The 13,478-nt window shown below is 37.6% G+C and overlaps 1 protein-coding gene across 2 annotated transcripts in view; it reads left to right on the top strand.

The window, feature by feature from the left end:
• Positions 1 to 13,478, top strand: part of LOC129279379 (ATP-dependent RNA helicase DDX3Y-like) — a 31,616-nt gene that overhangs the window by 2,204 nt on the left and 15,934 nt on the right. Inside the window, exons 2-5 of one of the 2 annotated variants that reach the window (XM_064110872.1) lie at positions 1,122 to 1,149; positions 9,318 to 9,392; positions 10,355 to 10,420; positions 12,660 to 12,953. In XM_064110872.1, the coding sequence (XP_063966942.1) occupies positions 1,122 to 1,149; positions 9,318 to 9,392; positions 10,355 to 10,420; positions 12,660 to 12,953 (463 nt within the window). The remainder of the gene's footprint in view (positions 1 to 1,121; positions 1,150 to 9,317; positions 9,393 to 10,354; positions 10,421 to 12,659; positions 12,954 to 13,478) is intronic. The other variant, XM_064110873.1, reaches the window with a different exon arrangement.

Genomic DNA, 13,478 nt, shown 5'->3' with positions numbered 1-13,478 from the left:
ACTACCTGTTTACATGTTCCACCAGAGAACAATAGATTCGTTCCACTGAATCTATTGTTTCTCTGGTGAAACGGGTAAACAGGTAGTCAAAGAATCCACACCATATGCATGTAGAGTTTGGTGATACTGTACTGGTACTGTACATTACATGCAATGGATTTCATGGAATGGATTCGAGATATCTTGCCCCTATCCAATTGGTAATCAAAGTTTCCCACTCATGTTATATGAGTCAGATAAACTCTCGTCACAGATGAAAAGATTATAATATTTTTGAGCATATTTTGAATCCTATGATTTGATTTCGGAGAAGAAGAACAATTATTTTTGTTTGGGGAGTTCCAGACTTCCTATATTTTCTGAATCAAGCAACGAAAATGAGGACGACGATGTTACTCTGAATATTTAGTTCAGAAACAATACTTCTTTCAGGGTTCCCAGCTTTTTTATAGTCACGCAAAAGGGGGAAATGCTTCAAATGAGAGAAAAATCAGGGAATTTTGAAAAGCTTGGAACCCCATGTTTTATTAGCCTTTGATGAATTAGAATGATACATGCTTTGAAGGGGAAGTTCACCCTGAAGAAAGGTTTGTTGTAAAAATAGCAAGGAAATAATTAACAAATATTAGTGAAGGTTTGAGGAAAATCCACTAAATATAAAGAAAGTTATAGAATTCTAAGTTTTGGATTGGTGACATCACAAATGAGCAGCTGCCCCATATGTTATGTAATATCAAATGCATAAATTTCAATAATTTTTAATGGTTTGTGATGACTTATTTTTGTTTCCTATTTAGGAGCGGGTGTCAAATGATTTGTTTGATATGTACAGTAAAAACCATTTTCGAATTTTCTGAGAAAATGTGACATCTTCATTGATTTTTTTACCATACGATATGAAGACTTCACAGATCATATATAATTAGAATTCTAATAACCTTTTTATTCTTTGATTTTTCTCAAACAATTGGCAATATTTTTTTTTTTTCAGTTTTTCTGCTATTTTTACAATAATTTTTTTGTCAGGGTGAACTTTCCCATTAAAGGTGTTATTGAAATCGTACCAATCACTTTTATTATCATCACAAAATTTATGTTTTTCTCTTTTTATTATCTGACAGTTTGCTGCTATGGATCTGATGACAGGAGGTAAAAACATCTTCTTTTTTAAGACTAACAGTTTTCTCCTAATAGCCTATAAAACTCCAATATTTCAAGCATTTAGAACTGGGAAAATAATCTTTTGATTAAGATCTTTGCTCCTGATTTGTTTTTAAGCTCATGGAAAATCCATATATTGCATTGCATTCCTTTTATTATTTAGCACTTGTGTTAGTGTGGTAATGCGATTGTTACGTATCTTATTGTTACGTAACATCGCTGGTTGCAGAGTTGTGCGCCTTTTTGCATCAACCCGCAATGCGTTGTTAGATGCGTTGCGATGTCAACATATTTTCGTTTTCAAGTTTGTTTTGTCAGAGAAATAGATTTCCTCTGATCGAAAGCAGGTGTAGCTTATTTTCTTGTGCTGATCAACGACCATACATAGCATCTGAATATATGAATTGTTATATTGGAAAGTTTTACAACGGCTTATTGACTGCTTGCTTATCGTCACCGTTAATAGACTTAGTTCCAGATTGTTTCAGGACTGTATACACTAAATTCTCGGGGCTGTTCTGATAGTAATAAATGTTCTTACAACAAGTAGACCTACAACTCACGTTTCGTCTTTTTGAGCCCTCAACAAATGGTGTCAGAAGTGGGATACTGATGATGACCTCGTCGGACATCACCGAACGAAACTGAAGTGAGTGGATGCAGGGAAAACAGCCCCGGACCCGGAATAACAGCTTCAATTCACCAGGTTTAAATTCAGAGAGACAGTTTAGATGGTGAAATTTTTAATGTAAATTAAGATTTATTAAGACTATCTTATCTATTCATTATAATAATAGTATTTTAATGATTGTAGATGTGCTGTCCTCGAGATATATATTGATTATTGAAGCTTATATGGTATTAACGTGTTAGCTTATATTATTGAAGCTTATATGGTATCATCACCGCAATGCACAGCTCACAGTCAATCATCACCACAACACAGGCGGGTATGAAAATGCATTAGTGCCAACACATGTATACACTTGGGCACTGACCGTTACTCACCAAAAATCCCCACAGAAAATCCTAATTTCGGTCTGAAAATTGCGGGATCTGTGCCAAATTTCCAGAGTACCAAGTGGTTTTGTTAAGATTTGAGAAGTGGAGTCTCCGAAAATTACTCTAAAATAAAAAAAAATGTGATTTTCTTCAGAGCTCACGATCCTATTTTCTTGCAAATTTAGGATGGTATCTTATAAAATTAATCCAATAGAAAAGCAAATTTTTGCTATCAAATTTACGGCGAGACCTGGTGCCGCGCATCGTTTTGAAAAATAGTACAAGGGATATTGAGAGTTTGAAACTTGATACGCATTTTCCGATGTGCTGCGCCCGTGATTCTAAAAAATCTACTAAGTTACACGTGAGAATGCGTTGATGCATGAAAGTTAAAACTGCGGCTGCGCTGGCCTGGCTGTCTGACTGCTAGTATGCAGTCGTAAATGGGAGACTGGATGGGCGCGGACGGGAGCGATTTTCATGTTGGGAGTCGCTCGGTACCTGGCAGTTTTAGGCAGTTACGAGAGCGATTCCAAAGCACACAAGGGCGGAATCGCTCGTCGCTCCCGTGTATTTTCAACCCTGCTCAAGAAGAATCAGAAGCACTCAAAAAGTTGAAGGACAAGTCACTATGTGAGCAGTTTACACAAGGGGCAAGAGAAGTCTGGGTAAAAAGAGAACTTCGAAGAATCTTCCTCTCCAAAGAAAAGGAGAATTTCGAAGAAATGAGGAAGGAAGCTCTGTTACTCTTTCAGGATGCAACCGAACCAGCGAGGAGAGCTCATGTGAGAGAAGCGATAGTTGAGGAATACGCAGTTCAACCCTCAACTCCAAAACTGAACGATGTTCTCGATCAACAGAAACTTCTCATCCAAGAAATAACCTACATGTACATGAGAGAAGAGATGTCTGGTCTTCGTACCATGGTGAAAGATTTGAAGTCCCCGAATAGATCACGACGCAAGCCATTTTCCGAGATCGTCTGCTACAGATGCAAACAGAAGGGGCACTACAAGAGTTCCTGTCCTCAGACCTCCACCAGTGGATATGAATTGTCCCAGACCAGACCAACTACGTCAGAAAACTAGATTGCTCTGTTCTTGCGGGCAAAACTGCAGAGACTGACACCACCATTTTTAAGGCTGAGATGAATAGAGTACATATCGATAAAGGGAACATTGACTGTAGTCAAGAGAGACGCGGTTCAAAATCTTTACGGGAATTGTTGATTTCTCCGAGCCCAAGGGTAGAAGCGGAGATAGGAAATGTAAAGATAGGATGCATACTGGATACAGGTGCAGAAGCTTCCCTTATTCCAAGCCAGATATATCATTCGAAGTTAGAAGCATTAGGTCCCATTGGAGAGTTCTCCGTCAAGATTGCCGGTGTGGGAGGAAATGGACCTCCAGTGGAAGGATATGTTAAAGCTTCAGTGAAAGTTGGAAATCATGCCATGGTTGGATTTCTTGTGGTGCAGCAGGAATTGATACCTATTAGGATGTAATGCCCTACGTGAACTTTTTTATAAAGAACTCGTAACTGACGATCTAGATTTAATATTCCAAAGTATGAATCTTTCTCCGAAAGACATGAAAGATCAGGAAATTAATCGGAGTGTGTCTTCAAGCGGAATGTCATCACAGATGCAGTACTAGAGGTGATTCCTCCCAAATCAATCAAACATGTAAGATGCACCTTTGACAGTGAAGTACAGGATGCTGAAGGACTGTGGTTGATAGAATCAACGGTGCAAGATGAAAGCCATCCTTGTCAGGTTATTGAAGGGTGCGTACCCGGAAAAGGAACGCTTAACATACTTGTTGTCAATGATGCTGAACATGAAATTATTTTGCAACCCAACACTTCTTTGACTTCCGCTGTCCAGCTAGAGACCCAAGAAGAAGTCATCACTCGCACGCACGAAGAAACAATAGAAGTGAATGTTTCTGAAGTTTTTATCGAATGTCTTACGCCTTACGATAGTACTAACTCTGTGACGAGTGAGACGACACGAAAAGAACCACCAGACAATACTGAAGTCGGCGGCAATGTAAAGGAACCAACTCATGAAAACACGTACACCTTTCGTGATGGTAGTACCGTTGACTTACCAGATGGAGTATCACTAGATTCGCTGAGTTACGAAGAAGCATGCATAGTTGCGAAAATGTTGCATGACAACAAAAGTGCCTTTTCATCTGATGACTTTGATCTCGGATATTGCGATCTCATTCCACATGAGATAAAGTTAACTAGTGAATAGAACATCCGACTACCATACAGGAGAATCCACCCTCACCAGATGGAAGAAGTCATGAACCTACTTCAAGACTTATTAGATAGAAAGGTCATCCGTCCTTCACCTAGCCCCTACGCTAGTCCAGTAGTGCTTGTAAGAAAAAAGACAGGTGCACTAAGACTTTGCATTGACTACAGGCAGTTAAACGCCATCACGATTAAGGATTCTTTTCCTCTTCCGAAGATCGAAGATGGTCTAGAAGCCATGGCAGGAGCAAAATATTTCACGTCTCTTGACTTATCTCATGGATATTTCCAATTAGCTATGCACGAGAAATCCATTCTTTTGAATTTTTGAGTGCCCTGGGGACTATATGAATTTGTGCGTCTCCCACAAGGACTCTGCAATAGTCCAGGAACATTCCTGCGCGTTATGGAACAGATCTTCGGAGACATGAACCTTCAGAAGTTGATCCTGTATCTGGATGATGTCTTGATCTTTTCAAAGACGTTGGAAGAACACATTGATACATTGTACGTTGAATGAAGTGTTCCAACGCTTGACAACATGCGGACTCAAGCTGAAAGGAAAGAAGTGTAAACTTTTCCAAACAGAGGTTGAACATCTGGGCCACATTGTAAATGCGGATGGAATTACAGTCAATCCTGACAAGGTCGCACGGATTCAAACCTGGCCAATTCCAAAGTCAAGCAGCGAACTGAGTTCATTTCTTGGACTTGCCTCGTATTACAGAAGGTTTGTGCCAGGTTTTGCTAAGATAGCAGCACCTCTGCATCAACTTGGGAGAAAGAAGACACCCCGTGACAAAGGGCAAAAGAAGCAAGGTAATACCCTAACTGAAAACTCACGTGCTGATCAATTCCAGTGGACAGATGAAGCTCAAAACTCTTTCCAAGCCTTAAAGGATTTGTTGTCATCTCCGCCTGTACTCGCGTATCCGAAATTCAATCAGGAATTCTTCGTAGAAGTAGATGCATCACTCAAAGGACTCGGAGCGTGTCTTTTGCAAGCTGATGAAGAAGGTAAACTTCACCCTATTGTATATGCGAGCCGAGGACTTAGTGGCGCGGAACGCAGACATCCCGATTTCTCAAGTTTCAAAATCAAACTAATAGCTTTGAAATGGGCAGTAACTGAGAAGTTTAAAGGATACCTCCAGTACTCCAAATGTACAGTCTTCACAGACAATAACCCTCTTGTACATTTGCAGACAATGCAACTTGGAGCCACTGAACAGAGATGGGCAGCACAATTAGCTCCATTCAACATTGAGATACAATACAAGCCTAGACGTTTGAACACTTGTGCAGATGCCTTGAGTAGATGTCCCGCAAATGACAGTGATGAGGTTCTTGCCTCGATCGGTGCAGTGACAAATTGTACTGTTCTTCCTGCAGAACTGTATGCATCCATTGATGCAAACATGTCTAATAAGGAACCAATTATGAGTGACCCGTCAACGGCTACATTATTTCCATCCTACACGCATGCTCAGCTATCCTCTATGCAAAGAGCTGATGAATCTCTCAGAGTAGTATGGGACTGTATAGAGAGCGATTGGGCACCCGGAGATGAAATTCCACCCTCTTCCCAAGCAGAAGTTAAAGGATGGTTGAAGCAATTCTCAAAATTGACTGTGTACAAAGGAGTTCTCTATCGCCAAGTTACAGATCCAGATACTGGTCCATACAGACAATTGTTGATTCCCCGATGTCTTCGCTCAAAGATGCTGGAACATGCCCATGATCAATGGGGACACCAAGGTGTCAACAGAACAACGGGGATACTCAAGACGAGGTGTTTCTGGCCTGCCCTACAACAGGATGTTAAGGTATATGTGAAGAAATGCTTCACCTGTAGAGTGACCAAGACACCCACCCCCACAATTCGTACTCCGAGAAGACATCTCATTGCGTTTCAGCCAATGGAGTTACTTGCCATAGACTTTCTGAAACTCGATCGAGGAAAAGGAGGTTATGAAGATGTTCTTGTTATGACCGATGCTTTCACGAAATTTGCACAAGCGATACCTTGTAGGAATCAAACGGCACCAGAAGTTGCACGTGTTCTACACGATAATTGGTTTGTTCACTACGGAGTTCCCCTACGAATACATTCGGATCAAGGAAAAAACTTTGAAAGTGATCTAATCAGAGAACTCTGTCAATTGTACAATATCACAAAATCGAGGACCACACCATACCACCCTCAAGTCAAGGGAATGGACAAACAGAACGATTTAATCGCACACTGTGTGCTATGATTAGATCCCTCCCTCCAACAGATCGAAAGAAGTGGCCTGACCTGATCAGTGATATCGTGTTTCTCTACAACAGCACACCGCATCGGGTAACAGGCATGACACCATTCAGACTATTATTTGGAAGAGAACCATATACCCCTCTTGACCAGCTCCTGTCAAATGTTGATCTCAGCTGGGACAATGATTTTGTCGATGAACAAGCAAAGAATCTACAATGTGCTCACGAATGTGCAAGAAAACACATCGAGCAACTTCAACAAGTACAGAGGAACAACGACAATCAAACAAAGAGCAATCCAATACCGATTGGTTCGAGAGTACTGTTGAAACAATGTTCCTTTGATGGACGCCACAAGCTGGCAGATAAGTTCAATCGATCTCCTTTCGTTGTAACAGATGTGAATGAGCATCAGGATGTCTATGCCATTCGACCACTACTTGGTGGATCAAAGAAATTGGTAAACAGGAAACTCCTTATCAGTGATCCAAGAAAGGAAGTCATTAGGATGGAAGACGAAGAAACTGATCTCTCAACAGATCTAGAGCCAAGCGTGGATAGTACTGCTGATACTGAAGATGTCTTCGACGCTTCATCATGGTATTTAATACCTCGATATGATGATGGACCTTGTCAGTCTTTTCGAAAAATCAAGAAGGTTCAATAAGGGGCAACTTTCAAACCCCTTTCATGTACAAGACCTGTCAAACCCCCATAGAAAGGTTATTTTGCGACAGTTGATTTCTCCCCTTTTATATAATTAGTGTGTGTTATGTTTCTGAACAGTATACATTATTGTTTACAAGTTACTTATATCTAGTTTTCACGCATGGTCGCGTACAGAATTCACGGGGAAGATGTGGTAGTTGGTAAACTTGAGAAAAAATGACTTGGAAAAAAAAATAGCAAAAATGCTGTATATAGTTTCTTTAATATTATTCATGCTTACATTACAGTTCGTACTATCATGGTTCTACCCGTAAAGCGGGGAACTGTTAAGCAATTGAATATCTTTGAAATTTACTGACTAGAAGTATAAGCCTGCTTCTAACTTGTTTGTTTGAAAGGCAAGTACATTTCTTAGTACTGACGAAAGGAAATTCGTATTGACGTGTACAAACGATATTCATCTCAGAACTACTTTCAAATGAAGACTATTTCATTATTTTGTAACATATGGAAGATATACTTTGTTTTTCTATGTAATTAAAAACAGTCGTCTGCAAAAGCGGGGAAGTTCAAATGATATTATTCAGTTCAATTGTCTATTACATTCATGGCTTTGTGAGTGACGTGATCATAGGCTCTACTTGTTTTACACATATGTTTGTTAATTTGAAGTAATCTCTAATGTCAATTTTCTCAGCATTATCTTTTGTTGTATTCAATTTATAGTGAAAATATTTTTTCTGGAATAATTTTATGTAAATATTTTTTAAATATTATATTCAATTTTATATAATTTGATTATATAACACGGGTCGTGTGTATATAATCGCGGGGAATTTGTGGTAATGCGATTGTTACGTAACATCGCTGGTTGCAGAGTTGTGCGCCTTTTTGCATCAACCCGCAACGCGTTGTAAGATGCGTTGCGATGTCAACATATTTTCGTTTTCAAGTTTGTTTTGTCAGAGAAATAGATTTCCTCTGATCGAAAGCAGGTGTAACTTATTTTCTTGTGCTGATCAATGACCATATTTAGCATCTGAATATATGAATTGTTAGATTGGAAAGTTTTACAACGGCTTATTGACTGCTTGCTTATCGTCACCGTTAATAGACTTAGTTCCAGATTGTTTCAGGACTGTATACACTAAATTCTCGGGGCTGTTCTGATAGTAATAAATGTTCTTACAACAAGTAGACCTACAACTCACGTTTCGTCTTTTTGAGCCCTCAACATTAGGTTGGTAATAGACTGATAGTGAAAATGCTGAAATCTAATGCTTTTTCAAATTATTTTTGAAATTCGATTGGATGTGACATGGGCTTCAGTAATCATAAATTTCAGTTATCAAAGCAAGTAAAAACAGAATTCACTGAAATGACCACCCAACACAATCAAAGTTTTTAAATGTATGTTAAATGAAAATTATGTTCCAAATCTTAGAAAAAAATAAATAATGGCAGATAATTTAGCAAAATTATCATGACATGCCTGCCAGGTGACTTGTATTTTCCAAGCAAAAATTACGCATGCTACCACATGTACACTGTGATGACAATCTTCAGTATGCTTATATTTAAGCTCAGACTTCATTGTTCACAAAGATAGATAACTTAATTCATGTCAACTTTCTTGTCATACATGTAGATCTCAGATGATATGTGACAATTAACTATCATTTCAATAACTTACATATATTCCTGAAATTATTGCTCACAATTGTTTACGTTTGAATAGACGTAAGTTAAATTTCCCAAGATTTTCGAACATTTGAGCATGAATTAGACTGACATTCATCTAGAAAATTTAACAAAATTAAGAATTGATGAAGAAGTTTTGTTTTTAGTGGTTTTGAATTCGACAGCATTTCAATATCAGTGAAGTAGATATTTGCATAGTGAATAGAATTTTTTATTTTTTGAAGTGCCTTATAATTCTTACGCTGATTTTTTTTTTGTTTCAGCAAAAAAATATGTGCCACCACACCTACGCAACAGCAGAAACGATGGTGGACGTCCTATGGCGGTTCCACACCCAGGTATATTTCTTTTATTTTTATTTTTTTGCTCTTCCCTTTAAAGTTTGAATTCTAACATTTTTTTAGCAGGTACACCCTATGCTCCAGAGTGAGTTGAATGTCATTTTTATACTCAACCTCATTCAATGTTAAATCATTGTTTTGTAGGGATTAATTTCTAAAGCCATGTCTTACGTTTTGGGTATTCTTTTAAGCAGAAAATTATTTTTCTGTTTAAATTGCAATGCAATCTGCTTTATGACTATCATACAAATGTCTAATGTTTAGTATGCGTTTCTGTAGGCCTGGACTTTACACAACTTTATTTAAAAAAAAATTTTTATAGGAGCGACCAAACCTGCTGGTAATAAAATTTCTGAAGTAGAGTTTTCCCCTGCCTTGTACACTTATCTTCTGAAATAATGATAAAGCAATATTTGTATGCCTATATGTAAGTACTTTTTTTAGTCACACAAGGCAAACTGAATACCGAGCTGCCAATTAGGATATTTACATGTAAGGGGAAAGTGATACAGGATTTTGCACCTAGAAATACAATTTGTGAAAATTGTAAGAATTGTGATATTTGGTATGTTTTTAAAAATCATAAAGAAAAGTAGGATTGTAGGCTTGAAAATTGTATAAATAGGATGTTTTAACAATCAAGATTGGCAGCTGTGTCAATACACAAACCCATCCTTAAGATTGGTTAAAGTAAAATCAGAAAAACAAGTTGAAGATATTATGCCTTTATTGTGAACTCAACTGGAACACATGCTGCCAGAAAATAAACTTTTATGTAGTTTTGATCACCTGGTAGTGCAAGTGAAAGTGGTGGTTCATATCTATGTTTGATAGAAAATGTAAGTACCGGTCAATAGAAATAAAAAGATGGTGTATGGTGAAATGGGAACGTTAGATTGTGTGGAAAGAAAGCTTGTAATAGTACTGCTTCCCCCACTCTGTTTTATGCCTTTATACAGGCGGCTACCAGAACTTCATTGCCCCCAACGCTCAACCAGGTTTTGGTGGCGCTCAATTCACTAGAGGCGAGTTATTATGTCAAAATTCCCATATGTATTGTCACAATCTCACCCACATTGTGTATGCCTATTATTTGAATGTACATTATTATCCCCTGTAGTTATTTTTTCGTCATCCATATGTACATGAATGATTTGTGCATCCCGATGATATAGACTTACAAGTAATATATATTTCTATGATCTTGTGAACTTTCTTAACCCTCTGTTTATAAAGAATGGGTGCAATTCCGAGCAACATTTGTACTTCTTTTCAAACATAGGTTTATTTATTTCTCTAAATACTTGTGTGATTTAATGAGGATAGTTCATTATATTTTTTTACCCCTGTGGTGTACTAACAAATGTGTATACATGTACATTCAAATGCTTCAACAGTTATCCTTATTATTTAAAGGACAAGTCCACCCCAACAAAAAGTTGATTTGAATAAAAAGAGAAAAATCCAACAAGCATAACACTGAAAATTTCATCAAAATCGGATGTAAAATAAGAAAGTTATGACATTTTAAAGTTTCGCTTAATTTCACAAAACAGTTATATGCACATCCTGGCTGGTATGCAAATGAGGAGATTATGATGTCATCCACTCACTATTTCTTTTGTATTTTATTACATGAAATATTCTGATTTTCTCATTGTCAAGTGATACAATGATTTAATTCCTCCCTGAAAATGTGGAATTAGCATTGTTTAATACTATATCGTTCAGTCAAGTTGGTTCTTATTGTCAAATCTATGACAAATGAAATATTGTTTAATTCAAACAATAAAAAACAAAAGAAATAGGGAGTGATGGACATCATCGACTGACTCACCAAGTTGTGCATATCACTGTTTTGTGAAAAATAAGCGAAAATTTAAAATGTCATAACTTTCTTAGTTTACATCCGATTTTGATGAAATTTTCAGCACTATGCTTGTTTGATTTTTCTCCTTTTATTCAAGTCAACATTTTCCTGGGGTGGACTTGACCTTTAATAAGTGTTTCTATGCATGTGATATTTTGTTGCATATTTAAACAAATATGCATGCACTTTCATGACATCAAATCGTGTGTTATGTCAATCTTTTGAATAATGTAATAAATTGCAAATTATTATTTTTTAATGGTCATGTTCATGTATGATTTCATTCAAGTAAATTTTGTTGAGCAGCTTCTATTGTAAGCCCTCAGATGTTGGTATTCCCCCTTTTTTTAGAATAAACATTTCTTTATAATTTTTCAAAATGATTGTCATTCCTTTTTTCGAATAAAATCTATTTGCCTTTTTCTTGTTTCTTTACACAAAATATGTTTCTCATTTGTTGCATGCCCTAGCCTTAAATGAGTAAAAAAAACAAACAAACAAAGAGAAAGAGTTGCATCATTTCATTTTTGTCTCGCCCACCAGAGGTGAAGGCAAGACTCAGGGATCCAAATGTTGTCCGTCCGTCACAAACCTTATGACACATTATTCCAAAACCGAAAGTCACTTTTCAACCAAACTTGGATGGTAGGTGGACTTGGGGGACCTGCATGTTATGCTGCAGTCGGAGGTCACATGGTAAGGTCAAAGGTCATTTTCAGGTCAACGTTAAAGTTTACATGCAAGACTCTTATGACACCTAACTCTGCAACCGCAAGTCACTTTTCACCAAAACTTGGATTGTCGATGTAGTTATGAGACCTGCATGTCATGCTGCAGTCGGAGGTCTCATAATAAGGTCAAAGGTCATTTTCAGGTCAACGTGAAAATTTCCGTGCAAGACTCTTATGACACATAACTCGGCAACTGTAAATCACTTTTCAACCAAACTTGGATGGTAGATGTACTTAGGGGACCTGCATGGTATTGTGTTGGGAGGTCACATGGTATGGTCAAAGTTCATTTTGAGGTCAACATTAAAGTTTACATGCAAGACTCTTATGACAAGTGTTATTCCATCCCAGTCATTTCACAATGAAGTTTTGATGCAATTCTTCTGTTGCGTGCCCTTGCAAATCATGATATTTCTGGTTATATTCATAAGTGGGCGAGACACAAAATCGCTTTTGCCTTGTTTTTTTTCAGTTTCATTGAGCTGCTTTATTGGGTGCAAATTATTATAGTCACCATTACAGTCATTATTAATTTGGCATTTTAGATTATACTTGTATATCATTGATGGTGGATTAAAAATAAATGTATATACTAATGTTTTTAAGCAAGGCTTCCTTTCAAGTTTGAAAGTTGATTGCATCTGTTTCTTTTCTCTTTGGCAGCCATGGGCTATCCAGCTCAACCTCCTCCTCCATTCACTGCACCCCCACCACAAGCCCAGGGCTACAGCGGTGGATATGATGGTGGTTCCGGTGGCAACTACGGCCGCGGCGGATACAACAACCAAGGAAGAGGAGGCGGTTACAACAGCCGAGGTGGCTACAACAGAGAAGGCGGCCGTGGTGGATACAACCGTGACCAAGGCAGCAGCTACAATGGACGAGGAGGTGGTGGTGGTGGTGGACGTTACAATGATCAGCAATCGGGATCATATCAGAACAGGAATAGTTACCAAGGTAATAATCAAGATTTTATTTCAAGTTGATTTGCTTGGAGCCATGTTCATTTGGAGCTGGTCCTTCTTGGTGATTTATTCTCTAAATACCTGTACATATCACTTAAATGTATTGATTAATGTGGCCGAGTAACAGTAGAATGGTTGGCTCTGTGTGTTCTGTTCAAACATTCCAAAGGAAATTCATTTTGATAAGTTTTCAGCTAACCTATTGCCTGGCAGCATGTGTGGAATTTTCTATTTTTATGAATTTTCATCGACCTTTTTCTCTTTATTAATCCAGCCCTCCAAGTAAAGAAATCGTAAAGAAATAGATATGCAGTGTGCCCCACAAAAAGGAAACATGTACCTCGAGCTAGATATAACAATCATTGAATATGTTTTGATCATAAATCTTACATTAATAGTAAGAGTAAAATATATTCTTTGATTTGAGACCAAATACTAAGTGACATAAACTTACATTTATAGATATATGAATCTGAATCCACTCTCATTTAGAGATAAGTGTACTTTACTATATTAC

The sequence above is a fragment of the Lytechinus pictus genome, chromosome 16 (genome assembly GCF_037042905.1).
Source record: "Lytechinus pictus isolate F3 Inbred chromosome 16, Lp3.0, whole genome shotgun sequence".
Classification (NCBI taxonomy): Eukaryota; Metazoa; Echinodermata; class Echinoidea; order Temnopleuroida; family Toxopneustidae; genus Lytechinus; species Lytechinus pictus.
The sequence above is the reverse complement of the archived record's forward strand: the minus strand, read 5'-3'. Positions and strand labels throughout refer to the sequence as shown.